Source organism: Puma concolor, chromosome A3 (genome assembly GCF_028749965.1).
Source record: "Puma concolor isolate L17-30 chromosome A3, mPumCon1.1.hap2, whole genome shotgun sequence".
In the NCBI taxonomy this organism is placed as follows: domain Eukaryota; kingdom Metazoa; phylum Chordata; class Mammalia; order Carnivora; family Felidae; genus Puma; species Puma concolor.
In genome coordinates, this window is record NC_141669.1 from 104799239 (window position 1) to 104817389 (window position 18151).

At 51.1% G+C, this 18151-nt stretch overlaps 2 protein-coding genes across 2 annotated transcripts in view; both read left to right on the forward strand.

Moving 5' to 3' along the window:
• The first annotated feature begins 1375 nt into the window (after nt 1–1375).
• LOC147582630 (uncharacterized) lies at nt 1376–2193 on the forward strand. Its single transcript, XM_086702800.1, has 2 exons — nt 1376–1487; nt 1585–2193. The coding sequence occupies exons 1-2, from the start codon at nt 1376–1378 to the stop codon at nt 2187–2189; spliced, it is 717 nt and encodes a 238-aa protein (XP_086558926.1). The 3' UTR covers nt 2190–2193.
• A 190-nt stretch (nt 2194–2383) lies between these two features.
• JAG1 (jagged canonical Notch ligand 1) overlaps nt 2384–18151 on the forward strand; it is a 36184-nt gene continuing 20416 nt past the window's right edge. Inside the window, exons 1-4 of the mRNA XM_086701679.1 lie at nt 2384–2917; nt 3345–3650; nt 12259–12310; nt 17703–17957. Coding sequence (XP_086557805.1) covers nt 2837–2917; nt 3345–3650; nt 12259–12310; nt 17703–17957 — 694 coding nt within the window. The 5' untranslated portion in view covers nt 2384–2836. The remainder of the gene's footprint in view (nt 2918–3344; nt 3651–12258; nt 12311–17702; nt 17958–18151) is intronic.

Here is an 18151-nt window from a genome sequence, read left to right on the forward strand (position 1 = left end):
TACCAATTAGTTGGAAGAGTCCCAACAGAAAATTTTCAAAAGAATCCCCGCTAGCCCACAACTGTCTTCTCTAAACATAGGTTCCCAAGCTCAAGAAGGGTGGGGGACACTGTGCTCTTTGGCATGAGAATTTTGTGTTTATTAGTGATTTCACATTTATGTTAGGGTTAATCAGAGAGTTTCAGCCCTTCAGAAATCTATGTGCTCTTTCTCAGTAGACAAGGGGGCTAAACTCAGCTGTGGCCTGAGGTTGATCCCGGCTTACATGCAGTCCGGATTACTACCTGGAGGCACCTGAAATCTGAGGTAGCTCTTTCAGGTTAACCCAGGTGCTGGATCTAAACTCTTCAACTGAAGGCCTCGGCCTCCTTCCCAAGGCCTGTGTGAGGGACAAGCCATGGGGCACAGGATTAAAACAGGTTCAGACATGGAGAACTCCAAGGAGTGTGCAATTTAAGACCTCATCAGCTTTCATGAATTGTTCTTCCCAACACAAGCATTTTGCTTTTAAACCATTACTTAGCACCCCAACAGGACATTGGAGAGTAGAGGGGAGGACAAAGATAGGGGGTAGAGGAGACTGGTTTGTTTGCAAACTGTGGTGAGAAAAGTCTAGATGCAATTATACTGGACAACTGAATGCCTTGTATTTAGGATGATTGCAGGGACTGGTGCACATGAAGACAAAATGCCCAAGTTACTACTGCCTATGCCAGCTGCAAATTTGTTCTGCTCTTGGATATGTCCCTTCCAAAATGTGGATTATCTCACCAATGATCATCAAGATGGGACATACTACCATTAAGAAGGTACCTTTCTTAGGAGTATTTCCTGGGTGGCTAAAATGCCAAGATTGCTAAACCACCCTTGGTGGCTTTCAACCAATGTAAAGAGGTCAGCTGGCTGCTTTATTCCCCAGCGTGATGAGATCTGGCACCAAAATTATTGTCCATTTGAGCCACCCATTAAAAGCAGTAAATAACCACACTTTACCCAACCTTTTAGGCTCTCATAACTCAGTATATTGGAAACTATTTTCTCTTGACCCATTACAAGCCTTCATACCCCACAGCTCCAGAGAGCTCAAACCACGATCCTGCTCCTTAATAGTCACGCTTTTCCGCAGAACATGTAAGAGCCAAAACCTTGTCTACCTTTCAGTAGGAATCAAGTTGTTCCCTAAAGAGGTTCCGTCAAACGTAGCAGCAGGTCCACTGTGAGACGGGTTGGCAGAGGCTTTGTCCAACCCGCAGGTTTCCTTTGACCTTGGTTATGACCAGGAGTATCGCTGTTAATTGCGAGGCTCGCCTCAAGGTGGAAAATAGCATCCCTTTCCACTGCCATCCCCAAAGAAGCCAAGTTCTGCTGCTGGGCGATGGCGGTGAGACGGACCCTTCCAGGCTCTTCTCTCGCCACCCAGAGAGCTGCTCGGAGGCCGCCTACAGGTGCAATCCCAGCACTGCGGCCTGGGCAGCGGGACCAGCCGGGTGTGAGCCCAAGCCCATCAGCATCTCCCTCAGCTCCTCCCCAAACCTGAGCAGACCCCAGTGTGTCCGTCGCCCTCCCCCACTCGGTTTCCCCTAGCCTCCGCCCTGGCACGGTTTGTAAGGGAAGCTGCCAGCCCTCCGGGACTTCGCAGACTTGGATCGGGGAGGGGGTGGGGCGCGACCGAGGCTTCCCCTCGAATCTGCGGCAAGCCTGGCTCCGGGAAAGTTTTTCAAAGTTCCCAGCAGCGCCTGCCCAGGTCGCCTCCGCCGGGCGAGCAGACGGCGGCAAGCACGCCAGCCTCGCCGCCGCCGCCGCCTCTGCCACTACTGCTGCCAGCAGCGCGCTCTGGGCGGCTCGCTTGCTCGCGGGAAGCGGGCCGGGCTCCCGGCGGGCAGGCCCTCCTCCTGGGGCAAAAGCCGCAGCTGACGCAGGCGGCTTGGAAGGCGGAAGCTGTCCCGCTCCGACCGCTCAGGCAGCGCCGCGGCGCCTACACCTGGGGCCTCCACCGGCGGGCACAGGCGCCCGACCCGAGGAGTCCGAGGGGGCTCGTGGCCATCTACATGGCCCTGCGCGTCCCTGAGCAGCGGGCCCTACCAAGTTCCTCGCCGCACCCTGCCCCCCTTCCCGCCTGGTCCAAAGATCCTGAGGACGAGGGTGTGCACTGGGCCCTGCGACGTCTAGGTCTTATCACGCGTCGCTAAGCCCCCCAGCCCCTTCCAAGTTCCTCCCAGTACTCCCCCTCCCCATCAACCGGAGGGAAGGGGCGTGTCTTTTGCACGACACGCCCCCTCATGAATATTAATAAGCGCGCATGCGCCAGCCCCGCGCGCTGGGTAGAGGTGGCCAGCCCGGGCCGCTGCTCTCAGACGGGCTCTCCGAGTCCCTCTCCGAGAGCCGGGCGGGCACGCGTAATTGTGTTACCTGCGGCCGGCCCGCGAGCTGGGCTCGTTTTTTTTTTTTTTTTCTCCCCTCCCTCTCTCCTTTCTAAGCAGCTGATCTGAAAGGGAATAAAAGGCTGCGCATAATCATAATAATAAAAGAAGGGGAGCGCGAGAGAAGGAAAGAAAGCCGGGAGGTGGAAGAGGAGGGGGAGCGCCTCAAAGAAGAGATCAGAATAATAAAAGGAGGCCGGGCCCTTTGCCTTCTGGAACGCGCCGCTCTTGAAAGAGCTTTTGAAAAGTGGTGTTGTTTTCCAGTCGTGCATGCTCCAATCGGCGGAGTATATTAGAGCCGGGACGCGGCGGCCGCAGGGGCAGCGGCGACGGCAGCACCGGCTGCAGCACCGGTCGGAGCACCAGCGCGAGCAGCAGCGGCGGCGTCCCGAGTGCCCGAGGCGCGCGGCGCAGCGATGCGGTCCCCACGGACGCGCGGCCGGCCCGGGCGCCCCCTGAGCCTCCTGCTCGCCCTGCTCTGCGCCCTGCGAGCCAAGGTAGGAGCCCGCCGGGCCTCCCTCCCGGCCCGCCCTCTCCTTTTCCTCGCAGCGCCCTGGACGCCTGCGGTTGGGCGCCTGGAACGGGCTCGGGAGCCCTCGGGCGTTCGGCTTCCCCGCCGGGTCCCTGCGCCTGAGAGGCTGCACCAGGGCTGGGGGAGCCTCCGGCCTCCTAAATGTATCCTCCCGGCGGGGCAGGGGGCTGCGTTCTCACCGCTCTTCTCCCCGGGGGCAGTCGTCGGATTTCTCCTGCACTCGTGCATTTTTTGTACGGGAATCACGTCTAGTCCTTGCACTCAGTTTTGCAAAATTATTTTCACTTGGCGCTTGAGGGCTCGTCGGGGCGGGCGGGGAGGGAGTCGCTACTTCCACCCTCGAAGAAAACAACTTTCCCCTGCGCTGACCTCCCTCCCTCCCTCGCCGGCAGGTGTGCGGGGCCTCCGGCCAGTTCGAATTGGAGATCCTGTCCATGCAGAACGTGAACGGGGAGCTGCAGAACGGGAACTGCTGCGGCGGCGTCCGGAACCCGGGGGACCGCAAGTGCTCCCACGACGAGTGTGACACGTATTTCAAAGTGTGCCTCAAGGAGTACCAGTCCCGCGTCACGGCCGGGGGGCCCTGCAGCTTCGGCTCGGGCTCCACTCCTGTCATCGGGGGCAACACCTTCAATCTCAAGGCCAGTCGTGGCAACGAACGCAACCGCATCGTGCTGCCTTTCAGTTTCGCGTGGCCGGTGAGTGGGCTACGCGGTGAGGGAGGCCCGCCGAGGTCCGTACCCACGCGCCTCTCTCTTGCGAGAGGGATTTAAGGGACCTTGGCTTGAAACTCCGAGCTAACTGGAAAAGTCTGGTGGGGTGGGGTGTTGGGCAGCCGAGACTATATAGTTACTTATCAGCAGGCCCTATCTTCGTGGCTTTTTTGCTAAGCGCCCAAAAGTGGGGAGCCCACAGAGGTTTGTGGGGCAAAGCTCCCAGGAAGTCTGGTTTAAACTTGCAACTAACACGAAGGCCCTAGAGTGACCCCGCCCCGAGCTAGGAGTTCATTATAGATGATCTTTGCTTAACCAATTAAACCTGATGCGCCATGGAAGGCGACGCGGCGCAGTTCTGGCCTTCGAACGCCGTCCAAATCGGCACCCTCCCCTTTCTCGTGAGCGGCTGGGAGGGCGGGCGTGTCCTTCCTGGAGGGTGTGGGGGAGCCCGTTTCCCGCTGCTCCCCGGGAGATTTGGGGCGTGCGGGGACGCGCTCTGGGCTGAATGTAAGGGGTCGGGGGCGGCTGCCGCAGAGACGGGTGGGGGGTTGGGGGGTGTCTCCAAGCTGTGGCTGGAGCTGTGAACCCGAGAGCCTCCGCCCCCTGCCGGCCCCTTCCTGCCCTCGCCCCCGCGCGGTGTAGCCGTTGTGGCCTCACTTCCAGCGGTTCCCGGGCTCTGGAACCAGCTGTGTTTGCAAACTTCCCGGGGAAGGGCGGGGGTACGCCCTCGTCCGGCGGGCGCCCGGCCCCCGCTAGCCTCCGGGGGCGTGTCAAGGCCTGGAAGTGGGGGGGCCTGTTAGAGGCGGCCGCTGAGAGTGCGAGTGCGTGGACCCCCGCCCCGGTGCAGCTAGGCCAGCCAGCCGACTCTGCAACGAGGCCCTTGCAACATCCCAAATTGGGTAGAAGGAAGATGAGTGTGATTGCAGAAGGGGAGGAAAGGGGAAAATGCTCGTGCCCTCTGCTCAGCTCCTGCTGTCCGGGAGGTGTGGCTCATCGCCAGGACTGGGGCTTGGCCTAGTCTGTGAGGGTGGGTGGCGAGGTGGAGTGGGGGAGGGGAGGGGAGCGGTGCTCAATGCCCAGGGGAATACTCTCCACCACGTGCTGTCTTGGGGTGCACTCTGCTGCCTCCTACCCGCAGGCTGGGGCTGTGATTCGCATCCCTGGGAGGGGATGGAAAGGGAGGGTACTTTGGTGAATGCGTGCCGGTGTGTGGGTGTATCTTGGGGTGGCTCTCAGGCCCACATTTCCTGGAGCTGGCGTTATAAAGTGCCCTCTGCCATGGGTGAGATAAGACAGTTATCAGAAACATGACATTAAAAGGGGCTTATAAAAACCTGTGGTATGTGGAGTTCTCTGAGAACCGAGGGCCGCCTCATCTGTTGCCGGATTTCAATTTTACAAAGAGTGTTTATCTTGTTTGTTAATCCCCTACTAGGGAGAACTTTAAAGAGGCTGGCCATTTTCTAATCTGACTGGGCCCAAGTTAACTGTGAATACTGACCGCCCTTGAACTTGTGTTTGGAGTTTAGGGGGAAGGGGCCTGCAGGTGGTTCCACCCTCCTGAGGATCATTCCGGAGCCCCTTGCGTTTCACAAGACCATAAAAGGAATCTTATTAGTGATGTGGAAAAGCTGCAGGCCTGGCTGAGGCTCACTTTGGAGAGTAGGGTCAGAGGACCGCTTGGATGAGAACAAGGAGCCTTGCTCCCCCACGCCTAGCTTTGGAAAGTGACCTAGGTGTGTGTCTGTCCCCATTTGACACTTGGCAGAGCCCTAGATGGGGAATGAGCAGGAAGCCGTGTGTGGGGCAGGGAGACGATTGATTTGCTGGTGCTCTTCTGTGGTTTCAGGGCCCACGGGTCACCAACCATGAAATAGACTCTCGGCTTTTCTAGAATGGGGAGAACGCTGGGGCTACACTGAGTGTGGTTCTTTTGAAGTTGGGCCAAGTGCATGTATCACTCATAAATGAGTCTCCACCCTGCCCCCCTAAAAGGCCTGCTGTGAAACATAAGCTTTACTTCCCAAGAGAAAGTGGAGTTTAGGTGTATTGTTTTAGTTTATTTTCCCGAGTGTGGTTGGAGAAACACCACAGTCTGTAACTTTCAAGAATGATTCCAGGGTGAGTGTTAAGTGAAGTGAAAGCACTTAGGTATTGACGTAGTTAGTGCAGCTTCGTTCAGTTTGGCAATTAAATATTAATAAGCATGTCTATCTAGAACTGACTTTCTTGAATAGGTAAAAACTGAACTTGGTACAAAATTCAATACGGAAAGACAATATGGTCTTTAAAAAAAAAAAAAAACCGCCTTGGACTTCCAGCCACTTGAGCCCCTGACCCTACAATTAGTTACTGTCCACATGGGTCCTCCCAAATGTGTGGACAGTGGGAGAATCCTGGTTCGTGGTGCACAGTAGGTCAGTTTGGAAGGTGGTGTAATTCATGTCTTTTGTTTGGGATTATGACCCCAATCAAATAACTGTTCGTGCTCTAGAGAGGAAGAAGAGGAAATAATTTGGCCACATTTGAAATCTAGTCCACATTCCAGTGTCCATGTGGGAGGCTCTGTAGAGGTGGGCCTGCCCATCGGATAGTATCTGATTATGTTCCATTTGATGTCTGCTGCCCCAGCTCCAGGCCTGTGGTTCTCATCTGTGGCTTCTAATCCCCGTTCCAGTGCTGCTCACAGGGTCTTGACTTGAAGCAACTGGCCTGATTTATGACCCTCCAATCAGGGGGACCTAGTGATAAGAACATACATTATGGAAGGTAGTTGGGCTCAACGGGAAGTGATTTGGGAATAACCATTTATAAATCAATGAAATGGTTAGGTCGTGCCTCCCCCAAATTAGTGCTGAATCCCAGTGGTACCTGCTTAATAAGAATACATTAATGAAGTTACTACTAACCAGCCCCAAAAGGTTTTTAGGAACTCCAGAACCCCAGTTCGCTGTATTGATCCATTGCAGACCCTGCAGTGAACTGAATCTAGAGAAACTTTGGGGGAAGTGGTTGAGATGTCTGTTCCTTTGGCGTCCTATTTAAATGCCATTGACAGTGATAAAAGGCTTGCTGGGAGCAGCTGAATTTTTCAGGAAAATCCAATGAAGTGTGTTTCTTGCATACCAGAGTGATGCCAACTTTGGTCTCCTTTATACTTAAGGCCTGATTGAGCAACTGCCAGGGGTTTGGGTAAATCAGATGTCACAAGGTTAATCACAGAATGTAATTGACAGTGTCCTTGCCTTTATGCCCTCTGTTGTGTTTCCTGGACCCTGAGCCTCTGTAAGTGTGGTGTGGACACACAGAAGGTGGAGGGATGGGGTTCTCATTTGAACTGGCTCCTTTCTACAGCCAGTGTGTGCAACCCATGTGGCCATATCATGCATGCATGCATGCAAACGGCACATGTGAGTATAAGGGCTTGGAGCAAGGGATTTCCTTATGTGGAGAAAACCTCTTCTGCTCCCAGACACCTATGTCAAAGTGATGAAATGACAGGTCTGTATTGCAAAACCAGGCTTGGGGGAAAGAGCTGCACTCACTTTGTGCTAAGTGTCTTCAGAGTGGCTGCTCCCCACATGAAATCCTTCTGCAAGGTACTTGGTTTTTAATTTTTTTTTCTTTTCTAGGTGTAAACTTCTCTGTGTTTTCTTCCTCCTTGTTGTGTTGTTTCTTAGCAACTTATTCAAACCTCCAATACTTATAGGAGTTTGCAGCCCACCAACTCCACACCCATAATTCTACAGGGACTCCAAACATTTGTAGAGAACAGTGAAGCTTTTGGCATCAAGGCTGTTGGGGAGCTGGATGGATAAGGAGGAGTGGCAGCAGCCACTTTCAGGCATGTCCTCTCCCTGGAATCAGTGCTCTGAATACTGCGTAAAATCTTTATAGCGAAGAGTGGTAAGGGACCCTTTGGATAGAAGGCATGTGGAAGGTTTAGCTTGGTGGACAAAATGTTGTTCATGAAAAAATGAAGCCAAGGCAACAAAGATCATGTTCCTGATCTGAAAACAAGAATGTAAACAGAGGCCTTGACTGGGTTCATAGCAGCCACCAGCCCATTGTAAAGGCCAGAACTTGGTTCCAATGTCAGGCTTTTCAAGATTAGTTACAATGTAAGAATGCATAATATCTGGATGTGCATACAATGAGCATGATAATCCATAAAAGCAAATGTTCCTGAGCATTCCCCCCCCCCCACCCTTGGTAAACTTCTATAAGCATGTTCCTTCCCCTACATATTAACCCCCTAGGTTAGGTTCTGAGCTGAGAGAAGTGACGCTTGGTTCCAGCTTTTAAATATACTTAAAAAAAAAAAAAAACAGAACAGAATAAGTTGAACCAATTTTTCAACTTGAGGAAGATGTGTTAGGATGTGATGATTCTCATGTTTTCTAGAATGGTAGCAGAGGTGGGGATAGGGTTTTGCATTCAGAAATGTTCCACCTTTCTCTTGGCTCGTGATGCCGAGTGGCTGTGTTGTGATTTCCTCGCTGGTTTCTGATCATTGCATGGACTGCCCTGCCCCTGTGGCCCTTGTTTTTACGGGGCCGGCGACATTTGTCACTGGTGTGGTGCATGTGCAGGGAAGAAATTGTGCAGCATGGCTTCCAGTGGTTAAAAGTGGTACAATAAATAGTCCAACATTCAGAGTCCTCTACCAGCTCAGCCCAGTTTTTGTGCACTTTTGGTAAATAAGTAGAAAGGCTTCTTGTTCAGGCTTGCTCTGTGTGAACCGGACGGTTGTGCTTGGCTGGTTTCTCGGTATTCTATCTATTAACCTCGCCACCCTTTTGTAACTGGTGCATTTAATTATCAGTGGGATGCTTTTCAAACAGGTAAGGGTAATGATGGGAAAGGGGGTGGGGGCATCTCATTGAGCCTCTCCAATCTGGATATGAGCTTTGGGGCCCACTCGGTGAGTCTTTGAGGTGGGCTTTCATGAGAAAATCGCCCTTTGTAACCAGATCGGACTCTATTGAAATGTCAAGCCCTGCACACTGAATTGCTGTCTATGGCTGAAGTTGTCTTGGCTTGGATGCTGTGGGGAAGTTGTCCTTTCTTCAGGCCCTTCCCTCACCACCGCCCTGTGACACGTGAATTTTTCGTGTGAGTGTGCGTGTGCCCACACATGCGATCTCTGAAGCCTTTATTTGGTATGTTTGTGACTGGAATATTTTATACTGTGGCCACCCAGACGCAGGCAGGACAATAGTGTGGCCGAATTGACTGAAATGAGGATTACAGAGAATAATGCGGCCTCTCCAAAAATACTGCTAATACAGGGCCTGCGACAGGAAGCGACAGTTGAGTCAGCAGAGTACAGGGCCCCAGACAAACCCGGGGGCCGACTGACTCGCACAATGGCCCCCTGGGCACATCGGGCATTCCCAGGGTGTGCACTCCTCGGCCGCCTGTCGCGGTGGCCTGGGGTTTTGGACGCCGCACGCGTGCCGTTTGGATGGCGGTTTGTTTGTGTCCGTCAGCTTGGCAGGAATGGAAGCAGCCTCTTCTCAGGGCTTGGTTTGGCTGCCGCTGTTGCCAGGAAAAGGAAGCTCCCAGCTGCCAACACAATTACCTTTGTTTCTTACATCCCCCTTCTTAATGTGGCAATTAAGTGCTTACCACTCTGCCTGGTGCCAAGGTAACCACCGAGGAGTCAGATGGGCGCAGAACACAGCCCTCCCGCAGCCACGGTGCCCGGGGTGGGAAGAGGCCCTTGGGATCCTGGGATGCCTTGGGATTTCGAAGTTGGGGCCCTCCTTTAGGTAAAAGGCTGTGGAAGTCCTTCTGAAAGCTGGCTGTCCCTCTTTCCTGCTGCACGAGAATAAGAACCAGCCACTGTTGCCAGCATCCCCTGGGCCTGGAGGTGGGAAGGGGCACAGGCCCAGGCTGAAGTTGTGTTAGCTGCCCATCCCTCCTGCTTTGCCCCCAGGCTGTTGTTCTGGGGAGATTGAAGAGAAGAGATGAAAGCAAGGGGATTCTAGTCTTTCTTTTGTAGTTTGAAACCAAGAAAAATCCCGGTATTTGCTATTTGTGATTCTCGTGGGTGGTATTTTCATAGGAGCTTGAGTCGGAACACTTGCCCATCATCTGGCCTGGCACCCCCTCCCCGAGCCATTGGTGGGGGATGCCCAGTGAGTTGGCCTCCGCTGTTGGGGGAGGGGGTCAGATTTGCAGCGACAAATTGGGCGTGACAAGATCATAGCAGATTGCATCTGATTTTTGGCCTGGTACTGGCTTCATAGGATGGTATAAAGTGTGTGCGTGGTCTGGATCTTGGAGTCTGGAAGTATATTCTGGGATGTACAGAGGTCAAGCGTGGGCCTGGGAAAAATTAAAGTTCCTAGCAAGTAATAATCATTACCAAATTATCTTGATTGTTGATCTATAGTGTGGGGATGGAGTGGGAGGTAAGAGGGCCTCCTAATAGGGGCCTTGGAGGGAATCCTTTCTTCTGAAGGCTGGGTGGGAGGAATCCTCCTGCTCCAGGAGGTGAGGCCCAGAACCATAAGTCCTTCTCTGAAACCAGAAAGAGAGATGGCCCAGGGCTTTTTCTTTCTTTTTTGGCAAGGCCTTGTTGCCAGTGCTGCAGCCCCCAGCCCAAACCCCATGTCCACCACCAAGAAGGCAGTTCACGGAAGATCAGGACACTCCCTGTCCAGAACTCTGTGCCACCCAACCCTCAGGGTTGCGTGGTGTTGGTCAGCAACTCCTGAGGTCTCACCAGTTCTGGTGAGGATGAGCCAGGTACACAGCTTGGTCTTCCAGGTTCTTGTGCAAGTTTGAAGGATGCTGCCTTCTTTGAGCATTCATTAAGCAGGGTTAAGACTGTCATGCCAGCTCAGTCCCGGCACGCCTTCTCCTTTCTGTGGGGTTTGTGGATGTTAGGTGTTTAGTGCTCATGCAAGTCTGTCAGAAATGTGGATATCAATGCATTTAATCAGGATTAATTACAACAATACGTGGAAGTGTAGAACGTGGGTCTCAACATGGCCAGCAAACGAAGGGCTTAATTATACAGAATACACATCTGGCCTCATTTGGATTTGGCTCTCACCTCCAATCAGTAGAGAAATGTAATTTCTTGCTGCTCTCAGGGAAGAGTCCTGTAATTTGTAGGAAGTCCCAGGAAACTTAGAGGCTGTAAATAAGATGTAACTTTGACTAATAAAATATTAACGATGACAACAATGAATTTGGACCCGTGGCCACCAAACAGGAGAGGGCTGGGTATGTGCCCCGGCTTGCCTGGTTTTGCTTGCTTTTCAGAGCATTTTCCCACAGTTATCAGTGAACGAAATGGAATCCGGCTCTGCTTTGAGTATGAAACATATTTCGGCTGAATTCCAAAGCAGGGTCTATCACAAGATATTTTTATATTCAGAGACGGCATGCTGTGTCTCTGAGCAGTAAGCTTGTCTAGAGTTATGAATGAAGCTCTTTTTTTTTTTTTTTCCTCTCATGTTCCATTTTTGCCTTCACCTTGTGGGTGCCTTCTCATGGTGGCTGTGTGTCTGGTGGCACGGGATTGTTTGAGAAATGCACACTATTTCCGATGCATTGGTATCTGACAGTGACAGCTCAGGGACACGGAGGAAGGGCTCATGTGCTCCCCCCAACCCCCATCTATTTCTCCAGCTTCAAGATAGCAGGTTTATTTAAACCCTGCTGTTTTGTGAGACTGACCTCATTCTAAATTACAAATGAAGATTTGAGTAAAAGCGGGAATTTGCTAATGGCTTGGATTTGGGGGGGAGGTAGAATTCTGAGATAAACCTGGAAGATAAAAGGTGCCTTCAGTATAATAGCTGGCATCCTGCCAGTGTCCAGGGAATTTGTTTAGTTAGTGGACTCTGATTATTCCTGGAATGTTAGATCTTATTGACAGATAAGTCCGTCAATAGCTATAACCCATGGGTGTGTGATTATTTCTCCCTTTTGTACTCTGGTCCCCAGAGTCTGCCCCCTAAACACCCCAAGTTAGGTCACCGCCTTTGTCTTAGTCTCTTTGCACCTACCCCCTCCTGCTTCCTAGAGTCACCTGATACTTGTGGGAGCCTAGATGGTCTCACACAGACAGGGCTTTCAAAGGGGTTCTGAAAAGGAAAAGGGGGCCTCCCTAGGGACTGCCCCACCAGGGCCCAAAGTGTAACCTTAGCAATAGCCAGCCCTCCTCACTGGATGAGGGGGCCTCCCCTCCCCCGGTACAAATACCTGGTTAGGTTAGCTTAGAATAAATTCTTTGTGTGTTTTTCTCATGCACTGGAGTTAGGGTCTGGAAAGTTTTGGAAAACCGTATAGCATTCACATATAGGGAGGTGGTATTTCCTCATGATGACTTTGGGCTGCTTGCGTACAACGGTCCTGACTGACCACGGTGGGCCCCCACCAGGTGAAAGCATCAACCTGAGGGTGGGTGCCAGGGAGGGGAGTTGGGTGACCTCCATTCCACAGCAAACAGAGTTGTCACTTTGGCTTTGTGGTTCTGTTTGGCAGAGTGTGTGGGGAGGCCAAGCAAGGTAGACATTTGGGCCCTGACCTCTATTTCTGAATACTAAGCTGTTGTTTATCTGTGTTGCAGAGGTCCTACACTTTGCTTGTGGAGGCGTGGGATTCCAGCAATGACACTCTCCGTAAGTATCTATCACGGCAAGGGGCTTTTCTCTGGGTGCGTCTTTGTGGAAGCACAGTGCTTGGAGTACAGCAGTGTCAGAGCTGAATCTGTCTCCTGAATGCTTCAGAGGACTTGTACCACTCCCTGCCGTCTGCCCCCTGTGTCCCTACCCCAGGACCCATACTCCAGGGCAAACTGCTCCACGGAGTCTTTTCCATAACCTTCCCAGAACGTTCGCTTGGAACATTAAGTAGCCAGGACAGATTCCCTGTTAACTCAGTCCCTGACTAAGGGACCTAGATTATCGTTGGGATAGAGATCTTAATGGTTTTACAATGTTAAAACCTTGTAGACTGCTAAAGGATCAAAGTGGTGACTTTTTAAAAGTCCATTTAAACTTTAAGTGAGTGTTTAATCTCTCATCGGAAAGATAAAGCCTGCGGAGGTGGCGCTGGGCTCTAAATCTAAAGGCCGACCTTGAATTTCACTTGGTGGGCAGGTGAGCTTCTAGGCAGTCAGGGTTTCTTTCCCACACTGTGCACCACAGACCTTTCATTGAAGTGGAATCCCAGAGCCTCACAGGTACCACACCTGCCTGGCCCCTTCTGAAAGATGACTGTTTCAGTGCAGGCTGCTTTTTCAGAGCTTCGAAGGGTGGCTTTTGGTGGGGAAGCCACTGAGGCTGTGTCTGGAACTGGCAGCAGCCTGGCTTATAAAGTGTAGTCTTTGCTCCTTACATGTAACTTAAAAGTGTCTTCTCTCACCCGCAGTAACTGTGCATTCCGTTTTTGCTGGGAGGATCGTCCTGGGAAAATGTGATTCACGTTGAAATCCCTTAGTCTGCGTGGGAGGAAGGGTTGATCCAACATTTTGTCTTTGCCCTCCATTCTCTGAATGTCTCATCCCTTTTGCTTCTCTAACTCACCCTTTCTTTGTGGTTTTTTGTTTTGTTTGTCTTATTTGGGTTTTTTTGTTTTTGCTGCTGCTAATATTTCCCCTCATTTTCTCATCATGGTTTTTTTTTTTTTTTTTTTTAATTGAATCTGAGAATGGTGCATGCCCAGAGTGGGCACATTGGAGGCTTGGTACCTGCTAGGCTGCTTCAGGCTGCATATGGCTTGTTGGGCCACTGGGGGCCACATAGCCCTTGCTGAGCCCTGGTGAGCCAGAGGCTCCAGGCCATTTGGATCCCCCTTCTTGCTTTGACATCCAAAACCCAGATCTGTGGCCTTCCTCTCCGAGGGGCACCCCTGTCCCACTGTGGTGTGGTAGGAGGGGAGGGTGGTAACCAGCCTTGGTTGTGGGTCATATGACCAGTCAGGGTCACAGACACCGTTTTGTTCTCTCCTCCCTCCCCACAACACAAACGTTGAGTGTTGTGTCACTGTGACCTGGTCACAATGGTAACTAAGCATGGGAAAGACTCAGAGCTGGGGAGGGAGGGAAATAGACCAGAGAGCCTCTGGTGCACATGTGGTCCTCTTTTCCCTTCCCTTTTGGATGTTAGAACAGTCTGATAAAGTGAACATCCTTGAGATCCTGGCTCATGGTAAGAGCTGGATCAGGACACTGACCCTCTAGCACCTACAGGGCCCTTCCTGGGCCTTCCATCACCCCACAGGTCAGGTAGCTGTGCCCCTGGGAAGCGGATGCCCATCTAGAGCTGCCCATGGTTGTCTACATTTCAGGGTGGCCCTGGTTTTGGATTCTGGGGCATCTCCTCGCTGGGAGAGAGTAACTAAGTCCATGGAACAGCACAAGAAGGGCTTAGGGCAGGGATAAAGAACTTCAGACCTCTACCCTTGAAGAAAGGAATGGCCACAAAGTCATGGAATGCCCAGTACATGCAGGTGACTGGAACTCCCTTTGTGAACCCGAGAGGAGGAAATGCTTTATCCACTTGTTTATTCAAATAGCGTCTCTTTTTACGATGCTTCCAAGGGATCTTGAATTCACGTTCAGAAACAAATTTGGCATCTTCTCTCTTCAGATGAGGTCCTGCCTAGGGCCCTTCATGGATGACTGGCACTGGCATTTCAACACGTAGAACCATGAGCCAGAAATCTGGAAGACACCCTGTGTACCTCCCTTTCTAAGGGAGCATCCATAGCATCCATATCTAATCCACCTCCAAGTTCTGAAAATCTCTCCCAACAGTTCACTGGAATCCTGCCACCTCTCGCCACATCCCCTGCCACTGTCCTGGTCCAAGTCCCCATCTGCTAACACCTGAACTCCTACACTAGTGACCACATTAGTCCATCCATATCTACTCCTGTCCACCTCCCATGCTTCCTCCATTCTTCTGCCATCCTGGTCTTTTGAGAGTGTTTCGTTTTTTTTTTTTACTTGAAATATGATCAACATAGTATCTTCTATTAGGTCCTGGTGTACATCTGGATTTGATTCGATTATCATCTTCACTAGAGCCCTTTGGTGGCTTCCTGATAGTCTTGGGACACATCTCTGTGTGGCCCGAAAGGCCTTGCACAGCCATCTTGTTTCCCTGCTAGCTCCAGCCTGCATGCCACACTGTCCTCTACCTTATCCATATTCTGGTCCTATCCTACCAGTCACCTTTCTGTCCTCAAATGCACCATCACATTCTGTCCTGCCACAGGGCCTTTGCATGTGCTACTCATGTAGGCTGGAAGGTTTTGCTTATTACTCTTCAATCTCTGTCCCTCCCATGGGACTGTACTGCATGAGGGCAGAGGCTAAGGTTGTGTAGCAACCCAGATGGAGTTGGCTACTCTTCGAGGGCCAAACAAGTTGGAGATATCCTGTCTTCAGATTAGAGGCAGAGCCCTGAGGTTTAGGACCGAGAATTCCTTCTCCCATCAGCTCTGCAGAGAGAGCCTGGCCCAGACAAAGCCCAGGTACTGTCTGTGTGTTAGAGAGTGCTGTCTGAGCCTGGCGCTCCTGGCATCAGTCCTCCGAGGTCATTTCCATTAGGTTTCAAAACTGTACTACATAAGGGTACAGATTTTTCCTTTTTCTCCTGTACAGATGGTTTCAGTGTATGGGACTGTTCCGTAGATACGTGAACACAAACCAGCATACTTAGACCAGGTTTTCCTTCTAGCTTCACCATCCTGGCTACGCTCCTGTCTAGTAGGTTTATGGGTTAGTGTGGCCCCAGGGTTATGCTCAGACTCACCTCATTACCTCCATGGCCTGCAAGGCTGGGGGGCAGCGGGGCAGGCTTTGTGCTCCACTTTCACACAGCTAAGGTCTCAGGAGGGTCTGTTAATGTCCTTCTCCAGTCCTGAAGCTGGACTCCCAAGTGAACTACCCCAGATGCACTTCTGTGCCCCAAGCTGAGAGGAAGTAGGATTCAGGTGACAGCAGCTTAGAAGAAGCAGGCAGCAAACTGGCTGTCTTGTAACCCAAATGCCAGAAAGCATGCCTTAGACGCACCTGACTCCCTGCCTGGGGGCTGCCAGGGAAAATCTGCCACACAGGTGTGAGGTTAGTTCTACAGATCTGTTAGCCACATCGGGGATTCTGAGGATTCTGAAATGATCGTTCTCCCATCTCCTAGAAATGGGAGGAAAGTATACTGAACTACTGGAAACAACCTGTCCGCCTGGGCCTTTAGGATCGCCCCGGACTCCTGTCTCAGTTGTTTGTTGTCGTTACCTGCCTGAGAGATGCTGGAGGCCTTTGAGCCATGTGTTTAAGTAATTCCTTTATGCAGAACTCATAATCACGTGGTAATAGCTTGCTACATTTTCAAATTAAACCAGCAGAGCAAACATACAGTTAATGGAAGGACATTTTTGTCATTCTTTGGCCTGTGTTTATTTGCAAAACTTAATGTTAGTAAAGTGTTATCTGCAAGTGGTTCTGTGTGTGCTGGGGTGTAAGTCTGCAGGTGTGTGGGCTTGTTCAAGGCTTGTCCTGCCCACATGGCAGTTAAACCCAGAGGGTTGACCCTGGGGTGAAGCTGGGAGTCATGTGGATGAAGCCCCCCCCCCCCACCACCCCAGGAGCGCCTCCTTTTTTGGTCACCTGTTGGGTTTGTATAACCTTGTAAATGAGCACAGGCCCTGAGCCTAGAAAAACAGGGATGTGGGTGGGTAAAAATCACAGACATTGCTAGTAGGTCCTAATACTGTCTCTCCAAGGTGGCCTTGAATTTGACAAGGTGGTGAAGGGTTGGTGTTGGCAGGTTTAAGAAAACAAACAAGACCAGGCTGGGGTGCTTAGTGCCTTGCTTCCTTTTCACAGCCCTCCCCTGGACTCCTGGCACCCAGTGTTTGGATTTATTTTTGTACCTGTCTCTTTTCTGAGACTAGATTATAAGTGACCTCAGGGCAGGGACCACTTCTTATTTCTCTTGAGAGCTGCTTGAGCTCTGTGTTTATTTTCAATGGGCACCTTTTAAAGAGCATGACTCGGCTCAGAAAAACCCTCAGTCTACCTGTCGCTAAACTAGGGTGCGTTACTTTCCCGTGTGCCTTCTGGGCAAAGGTGAAAGGTGAAACGCATCAAGTTTGAGGTACAAGTGCAAGCTTAAAAGGTGGCAAATTTATCACTTCTTAAGAACGTAACTCTACCCCTCGGCTCCAATGAAGAGTTTGAAGTAGGCAAAGTCTTTCTAAAGCAAGACACGAAACTCTAAAACCAGAAGAGAAAGATGGCTAACCTTTACCTGAGATAAGGTGCTTTCTAGAATACGTAAAGAGCTTTTGCAAATTGGTGTGACCAATAATGCAATAGAAAACTTGGCAGAGGAGAGAAACAGGTTACAGTTCACAGGAACAGATACAAATGGCTTTGTAACCACGTGAAGGGGTGCTCACCATCACTTAATTAAATGCTAATTAAAATAAGAGCTACTTCTCTCCTTATCAGGCAAAGATCAGAAAGTTTGATAGTATATTATGTTGGCATTGCTGTTGGGAAACCCAGTTTCCTGTGCAGGGAGAAGGACAAGTGACGGCATCACTCATGGCTGTTTGGGGTTGTCTGCGGATGGGAGTGATGGGTTGTGCTGTCTTCTGACTCAGCACTCCGTTTCTAGGGTGTCTCTTACTACTAGAACCAGGCACATGGACAGACAGTTTCAAGGATGTTCTTTGTGGCTTTGCTTAATTGTAAAAGGCCAAAATAACCTAAATGCACATATGTGAGGAACTAGGGAAAATGTATTTCATTTTATTCCCAGACTGTGAACTACTACGCACCCATTAAAAAGGGTAAATAAATGTGTAGGCTTCTGGGGAGGGGGACACACTTTTCATTTTTCTGTCCTTTTGTACTGTTTGAATTTTATACCACATGGGTTTTAGTTATTAAAAGTAGGCAAAATGGTCAGGGAAGAAGGCTCTGATGTGAATGTTAATGCAATCAGTGCTTTTTTTTTTATTGTTGGTGTGTGTTTGTTTTTTTCCCCCTGCCTCTAGAGCCTGACAGCATTATTGAAAAGGCTTCTCACTCGGGCATGATAAACCCCAGCAGGCAGTGGCAGACGCTTAAGCAGAACACAGGGATTGCCCACTTCGAGTATCAGATCCGCGTCACCTGTGATGACTATTACTATGGCTTTGGCTGCAATAAGTTCTGCCGACCCAGAGATGACTTCTTTGGACACTATGCCTGTGACCAGAATGGCAACAAAACTTGCATGGAGGGCTGGATGGGCCCCGAATGTAACAAAGGTGTGTGGGCCTGTGCTGGGTGGGTTAATAGGCTGGGAGTGGCTGTTGCTGTTGGTGTCCAGTTCTCTCCACGCTGGGTCAAGTGGCCGTCTCCGGTAGTGTGGGGTAGGGGGGATATTTGGTCTGTTTTCTAGGCCTGAGGCATAAAGATGCCGAGCACAGAAGATGCTGTTGGTGCCCTCATCCCCACCCCC